The 8271-nt window shown below is 29.1% G+C and overlaps 1 protein-coding gene across 1 annotated transcript; it reads left to right on the forward strand.

Moving 5' to 3' along the window:
- The first annotated feature begins 1135 nt into the window (after positions 1-1135).
- LOC110727928 (exopolygalacturonase clone GBGE184-like) lies at positions 1136-7757 on the forward strand. Its single transcript, XM_021907522.1, has 5 exons — positions 1136-2018; positions 3190-3498; positions 3946-4235; positions 5900-6119; positions 7089-7757. The coding sequence occupies exons 1-5, from the start codon at positions 1818-1820 to the stop codon at positions 7347-7349; spliced, it is 1281 nt and encodes a 426-aa protein (XP_021763214.1). The 5' UTR covers positions 1136-1817; the 3' UTR covers positions 7350-7757.
- The last annotated feature ends 514 nt before the right edge of the window (positions 7758-8271 follow it).

The following is an 8271-nucleotide window of genomic DNA, read 5'->3' on the forward strand; positions in this document are numbered from 1 at the left end:
GAAATGATTACTCTAGATAATTTCTAAATGGTGATAGATGGATGAGTATACTTTCACTATTTAAACCTTTTTTGTTTAAACGAGTAATTTATTTCAATCTTGTTAATATGGGTCCTTTACCAATCAGTTTACATGGTTTGACAGCCTTCAAACTTGATTTATAGTGTACACCTGCACCATAAACTTATATTGGTCAAACATGTTGATTAAAGGTACAAATTGGCTCAATCACTTGCATGCATATATAAATATATTCAAAGAGCAACTTAACAAATAAATTATCATGTTTTGCATTTATAATAAATCGTGACTTCCCATGAGTCATATCGTGCTCACACCATAAATTACAATTCTAATGACAAACCAATTCACGTAATAATAAATACTGTAACGTAGACATGACTTGACCTAGAAAACAATTCTAGCTACGAACATACCATGTTGATTGCTTAAGGGGGTTACTCGAAAGACTAAGAGCTTTACTTTAACAGCAAGCTAATTATCAAATTAACTTGTCATGCCATATAAACTTTTAATATATATAATTGTCATTTTAGCTACTTTGAGCTCCAGTGGCTAGTTATTAGCTCGCTTACTATTTAAGTAACCTCAACTCATTTAACTTTTATTTATTTCATTTTATTTATTCTTTTTGGCAAATATTTTTCCAAGCTAATTACATTTTCTAGCTCCAATTCAAGCTAGTAGCTAGGCATTATTTTAAATTGCAAGGAAATCCGTATCTACAACAATTGAAGTTGCTTTAATAGAATGCCTGCATATCTTTGGTTTCACTTCCTAAAATTAAGGAAATAATTAGAATTATAAAACTTATAACTAACCTAAGCATGGCCTAGTTTAAATTTCAACAAAATACTAATACTAATATAAAATTATATCAAGTAATATTTTAGGATGTTGAAAGACGAAGGATTTTAAAACCATTAGTATATGTTGCCTAAGTTTCCCTTAATCAATGGAAGAATCTAATACGAAGTAAGATAGAAATAAAGAGATACAAATCATATGATCCATGATCATTGATGGGTTGTTATTATTACTTTGATAACAATTTCCATTATAAACAACATTATAACATCCAATTAAACGTTCTATCGATCCACCCATTTATTATTCAATTTGGATGAATTCATGATTCATATTGACCTTTTATGAAGAAATGAATTTCGTTTCAACAATAATAGTATTGTCTTTCATTAAAAGCGAATTTACAATAGTTTGCCAAAACTTCACCTTATAATTTGTTTACAAGTTTATATACAAATTTCTACTCATCAATAGATGTTTTCCTATTTTAATTTCTATATCTATTGAAAAGAGTAATTGGTCGCAACACAACATTAACACGACTTTTTAAATCGACATCAATAAAAAGAAGAAAATAGTATAATTCCATTGATTGTTAAACCAAACCAAAAAAAAAAAAAAAAAAAAAAAAAAAAAAAAAAAAAAAACCAACTTAATTTGCATGTCATAATGTTTAAATTATATCTTAACATGGTTTCCCACTTTCCCTCACAAAAATGCACATAGACCACAACATTGATTAGCTCCCTTCCTTCTCCAAGAGAAAAATCAATACCATAATGCTAAATTAATGATGGTTACAATTAAATGCAGGAATAGATAACACTAATTATAGATTACGATGTTTGTGCTAATATTAGTGGAAAATATGATCATTATAACAAAATCTAGCAACCTCCTATATTCTCTAAACTAATTTTTTTGTTTTTCAACATTTTGGTCTTTTGTTAGTGTTTTAAACCCTTGGAATAATTGCTACAAGGTCACCCATGACGATATTATTTCTTCTATTATGCCTAACTTCATTGGTATACAACGTCGATGGCAAACCTAAATTAAAGGGTGGCCCTGGAATTGGTCCTCCGGCTACACCGGTACCGTCTGGAGCAGTTTTTGATATCACCAAACATGGTGCTACACCTGGTGCTGCTGATGATACCGACGATGAAGGAGAATCTGCCAATTCTTTGGTATAGTTTTCATTGTTTTTGGTATTGTATTTTACGTGGAATTGGTAGGAACAATAGTTTTACTAGTTCGTTTGGCGGGTGTTATAACAAATGACAATATTGAAGATGAATTTATAGTAATTTTTCAACGAACTATGAATTCTGCTAATATTCATGATAATGCAATTCATCCCAAACATTTAATTTTCTTCTTAAATTGTAATGAGCATTGTCATAGGATAGCATTTGCATATAAATTCTTTTTCTTTATTGTCAAAAAATAAAAAAATAAAAAAAAAATGCCAAAATGGTCGTATATGGTTTTTATCCTATTGGATGCAAATTTTAATTGGAATTTAGGGTATAAATTTTGACTATCCAATAGCCACATATAATGTAATGATGCATATACCATATATTCATATTATTACAAGGTTTTTTTTTTATTTTTTATTATTTATTTATTTTTATTATTATTTCTACCCTAAATAGAATTGGATCCAACCATCAAAACAAAATTGTTATTGAAATACATTCTCTACATGTCAAATTACTTGTCATATTTTGATTGAATGTACATTTGCCAATACATAATTATGATCGTTATTATTTTTAATTACTATCTATTGATACAATAAAAAATATATGGAGTATATATTTAGAAAATTTACATATAGTTAAACCTGATAGAATGTTAATTGCTTTTTACATATGAATAAACTTTTTATATGTTAGTAAAAAAAAATGGTCAAATTAAAGTATGTGAATAGTGTTAAATTAAAATCAAAATGTTACAGGGTATAATAATTAGGGACAGACTACAGAGGATGTACCACTTCCATTGATCCCATCTCATGTCTACTCCGCATTAAAACTCTTAATCATTACATTAATGGAAATTAAATCAAAAATAAAAAAATCCTATACCATTAAGATATATCAGTGACAAAAATTAACTAAACATGGAGTTACAATAAAAGCTAAACCCACACTTCCTTTGTTGCTTTTTTTACACTCTTGTTTGATAGGCACACTAGTCAATGTTGTGTTTTGATTAACGATATCTTTAATTATCGGCAACTATAAATCATAAAAAGTTGATATTCTGTAACCCTTGTTACTGTTGTAGATAGTAAAATTGTCTAAAACCTAGCTTATAAATACATAATAACAAAATAAAGGTAAAATGCAGGCATTTATCCAGGCATGGAAGGCAGCATGTGGTGGCATAGGGGCAACAAGAGTACTAATTCCGAAAGGGATATTTGTGACAGGTCCAGTTATATTTGCTGGACCATGCAAAGCTAAAGTTACAGTTGAGATTCAAGGTAATGTGTTGGCTAACACTGATATTAGTCTCTACTCTGAGCCTCATGTCATCATGTTTGAGAATGTCGAAGGCGTCACCTTAACCGGTACCGGTGTCGTTGATGGCCAAGGTGCTAAACACTGGCAGAGCAACGATTGCTCTAAGAACTCCAATTGTGCCGCGCTGCCTACTGTAAGTTAATGGTAACCATCCTTTTGATTGGTAGATAGGTTTTAGTAAAACGTGGAAATGGTCATGAATTTTTTTCATTATTAATAACTTTTTCAAAAGAAATTTTCACATCATATGTTTATGGTAATGCTTGTACATTTTCAAGTATGTGTAGTCCTCCTTAACATTAAAGCCTAGTTTAACATTTAATCCTTTACCATCTTCATTTTTTTGTCCGTTGTACTTTAACATTATGCTGTTATTTTTTAATACTATTTAAATTAAAAACCTTGAATAATTAAAAATATGATTTCTATTCAAAAAAAAAAAAAAATCCCCCTATTTTTCTTTTCTATGTATTCAATATTTTTACTTTACCACAATTATCTTCAATAGAAAGTTCCCAATAAACACATATTTTCTCAATTTTTTAAACATAATTAACATGAAATTCATTTGGTTTTGTAGTCCATCAAATTCCACAGGGTGAACAACAGTGTGATTGAAGGAGTTCAATCAGTAAATCCCATGTTTTTCCACATGTTTGTTAGCAACTGCCACAATGTGACAATTCGTAATGTGAAAATAGCAGCTCCGTTTAATAGCCCTAACACTGATGGAATTCACATTGGGAGCTCCGATCTTGTTACAATCGCCGATAGCCTAATTGGCACCGGTGACGATTGTGTCTCTATAGGCCATGGATCCAGACAAATCACAGTCACGGGTGTTACATGTGGTCCTGGACATGGTATCAGGTAAATTACACAATTTCTTTTATGAGAATATCAGCTCCGTGTTTGAATTAAATGTTAGAAATTTAAAAATCCCCGTTACAATTCATTGCTAGATTGTCCTTAGATTTGATACATTTTTACTAAAGATGGAATGGTTACCATTTTACAAAATGAGACAAATTATGTAAAACTTCGAAATTGAAATAGTGATTATGATTTTCACCCCACACCATGGTCTTCTTCTTCCTCCTAGACATTTGGGTAGATTATTATCTTTGAAAAGAAGCTCAACTCCCTAATACACTTAATAATCTATCTACGATTGTAAAATTACCGTCTATTTGGTAAGTGGTTTAAATGGTAATAATGAGAATGAATTTGTATGAGAATTTTTTTTTAAAAATATTTAATCTTCCTTACCACATCTTGCCACCTTTAATTCTTTATTAAATTTAACAAATCGCAAATTCAAATTTCATTATGTATTTTATTAATCCGTGGTTTATACACACAGGTGTACAGTGCTCATCATACACCCGGATAAATAAAAAAAGGGCGGAAAGAACATCTTGTGTTTCATAAAGAACATACATGTATTTGATAAAAACATGCATTACCAAAGAACATAAAGATATAATAAAAAGAACGAGATTAAAACTTAATTAAATTTTCTGAAAAATTACACGGAAAAAATTTAGAGGTGATAAAAAATCTAGTAGGGCCGGGCCATATCATAATTTATCGTGCCCAAACTCGTAGAAAAGTAGCGGGTTTTCGGGCTTTTTTCTAACCCGGTTTGAGTTTTAACTAAAAATGCAATTTTAGGTTTGCCCAAACCCACCCTATTTCGGGCCGGATCGGGTCGGGATGCGAGTCATGCCAATGTTGATCACCTCTTAAAAAATCCTTACCAAAGATATCATTTCCCCAAAAAATAGTTTTCTATCTCTCCAAAAAAAATTCACCTTTCCATAATAATTTAGTTTTTTTTACTCTAATATTATTTTCAATTAAAAATAATTTAAGATTTCAATATCAAATTTCAAAATACCATATGTTAAAAGAACATAATTTATATTGTAAAGTACATATAGTTAATACCTAAATAACACACTAATCAAACTCAAAGAATATACGATAATAAAGTAATTTAAATATGACATATGATAATAAAAGTAGAATTTGGGCATCACTACGACCTTAAAGAACATACACGCCAAATTCAAAGAACATACTTTGTATTATTAAATCCAAAAACACATATATGTTTATCAACATATGTTAAATAACATAAGTTATAATGTAAAGAACATATAATTTTACTCAAAGAACACACTGATCACACTAAAAGAACATATTAAAGGTATGTTCTTTGTCAAACATTGGTATGTTCTTTATCAAACACTATATGTTCTTTCCGCCTTTTTTTGTTTACCCGGGTGCACTATGAGCATGGTGCACCCGGGTGTATTATCTAATTTTCAGTATTTTATAGGTAAATATTGATTAAGTGAGAAAATTAGATTCATATGCATTGAGGTTGAAAATAGTATCAAAGATTTAATATTAATTAGTTCATACATTTTAAGCATTAAAACATTATAAATTATGAATAAAATTTTCATAATTAATTAAATATTGATGTTTAAATTCTTATGTATAAATGCATGTTTGATTAATAATAGTGTGGGAAGCCTTGGAAAGTATAATAACGAGTTAGAAGTAGTAGGGGTGCTAGTTAAAAATTGCACTCTTAGTGGAACAACAAATGGTGCAAGAATCAAGACTTGGCCAGGAAATAAGGCAAATAAAGCTTCTGCAATCACATATGAAGATTTGATTATGGATCATGTAAAGAATCCAATTATCATTGACCAACAATATGGCAAGAAAAAAAGCTCTGAGGTAAAGGAAGCTTTTATTTACACATGATTTTTTCTTCTGATAAGGTATTGTGTGTGTCTAGACTCACCGTAAGACAGATATAAGTTATTAGACATTTTATATAAATTTTTAAGCACCTCAATTTTTGAAATTTAGATATAATTTAAGATTTTGAACATTGCTCTTAAGTTTTGAAAATATTTTCATACAAAATATTATACTTATACCTCTAGGGTGAGTATAGTAGAATCACGGTGAAACAGACTCACCTAATATTTTGTGATGTCTTTTATTTAGAAAATACTCACAACTACACTGCTCATTCAATGTCATTGTTAGTTCTTAGCTTTTTGGTTTTATGATTTGGCACCTCATAAGATTTAATTTAGATACACTCATGAACAAAACTAACCCATAATTAATAATCGTTTAATTTTGAAATCAAATCGGATAACAAAAGGCTAAGAACTTTTTGTGGTTTAAACATTTTTATTTTAAGTTTAGTTTCAGAGAAAAAAATTTTAAACAAATAATGATTACAAGCAGGTACATAGTATACATTAAGACTATGTTCAGTTCGTATGATGAGCTGAATTTTTCTGATTTGATATTACTTCTAGGTTTGACCTAATTTGTACACTGATGACTCATAAGTTAAAAAATCATACATCCTTTTCAAATATAAAATTTTCATAAATTTTTAGATTACAAAAATAAAGATATTTAACGATAAATAAACACAAATAAAAAGATAAAATATGATCTAAGTATAAGTTGAAATGGGCATATCCTAAGGGAGTTCTCTTATAATTTTCTGTACAAGCACAAGCACAAGCACAAGCACATATTTGTTACTTTATTTTTAAAAGTTGGAGACTTCATAACTATCTTTGATTTGTATATATATATATATATATATATATATATATATATATATATATATATATATATATAATATATATATATATATATATATATATTTTTTTTTAGGCATCTCATGTGAAAATTAGTGATGTGCACTTCAAGAACATAAGAGGAACCTCAGCCACAACAGAGTTGGTGACTTTTGCATGCAGTCCAGCATTACCTTGTGAAGGTATTGAGGTAGCCGATGTAAACCTCTCTTTTGAAGGGAAAGCTGTGTTACATAAACTTAAAAAGCCACTTGGGGCAATTGGTAATTTGGCAACTACTTGTATGAATGCCAAAGTTATCTTCAATGGTAAGAATGGGGGTATTGGTTGCAAGTAATTCATTATTTCATTCTAATAATGAATTTGAACATGAGTTTGTGCCTAATTTTATCTTGTACTCCTTTTTTAATTTTAAGGGCCAATACAAAGTGATAGATAGTGAGAGAATTTGAGAAAATATAAAAGAGAATGATTTCATTTTTTTTTTACTGATGAAAGTGGCCTACTTTTACGTTTGTTATTATAAATCTTTGATTCATGCAGCCGACGTACCCTATTCTATTGGGATTAAGGCTCTGATACTGTTGTTGTTGTTGTTATTGTATACTTATGAGAAGTTTTCTTGTAGAATTTAATGTAAATTAGCACACATTTTGCTTGTACATACGCTCATTTCCGGCCTTCCATTAGAAAAATTCTTGTCTAGTATGCAAGGCTACAAGCTAATGAATTTGATTTTAATTAGTAACCGTAAATTTTATATTGGTGTACGAGCTAGTCTCAATTCACGATTTTTTTTACATACATTTTTGGCTCATAATTTTCTCCCTATTACTTTCTTTTTAGATTTTTATACTACTATCGTTACATATTATGTGTAACTTTAGGGTATTATTTATGAGATATGAAAAATTCAAAAGGTGCACATATTATGTAACTCATGTAGTATATTCCGTGTCTATTTTACTTTTGTGGATTTTTTGGACAACTCTTCTATTGATCATTAGATAGCTTACCTTTTCTTCAATTTTTTTTATTCAAAATTTTTAATTTTTTTTTTAACATTTATCATTAGTAATACAAATTGAAACCATTACATTGTCCTTTTACTATAATTTGCAACATGGTTGTATTATTCTATTTACTAGCTTAAGTACAGTACTCTATGCCACGTACGATATTTACAAGATTTTATAATTTGCAACATGGTTGTATTATTCTATTTACTAGCTTAAGTACAATACTCTATTTACTAGCTT

Source organism: Chenopodium quinoa, unplaced genomic scaffold (assembly GCF_001683475.1).
Source record: "Chenopodium quinoa cultivar QQ74 unplaced genomic scaffold, ASM168347v1, whole genome shotgun sequence".
Classification (NCBI taxonomy): domain Eukaryota; kingdom Viridiplantae; phylum Streptophyta; class Magnoliopsida; order Caryophyllales; family Amaranthaceae; genus Chenopodium; species Chenopodium quinoa.

Coding starts and splice junctions, on each gene's coding strand:
- LOC110727928 (XM_021907522.1), top strand. CDS start 1,818: ATGACGATATTATTTCTTCTATTATGCCTAACTTCATTGGTATACAAC. Junction 2,019..3,189: donor GAGAATCTGCCAATTCTTTG/GTATAGTTTTCA, acceptor GGTAAAATGCAG/GCATTTATCCAGGCATGGAA. Junction 6,120..7,088: donor GCAAGAAAAAAAGCTCTGAG/GTAAAGGAAGCT, acceptor ATTTTTTTTTAG/GCATCTCATGTGAAAATTAG.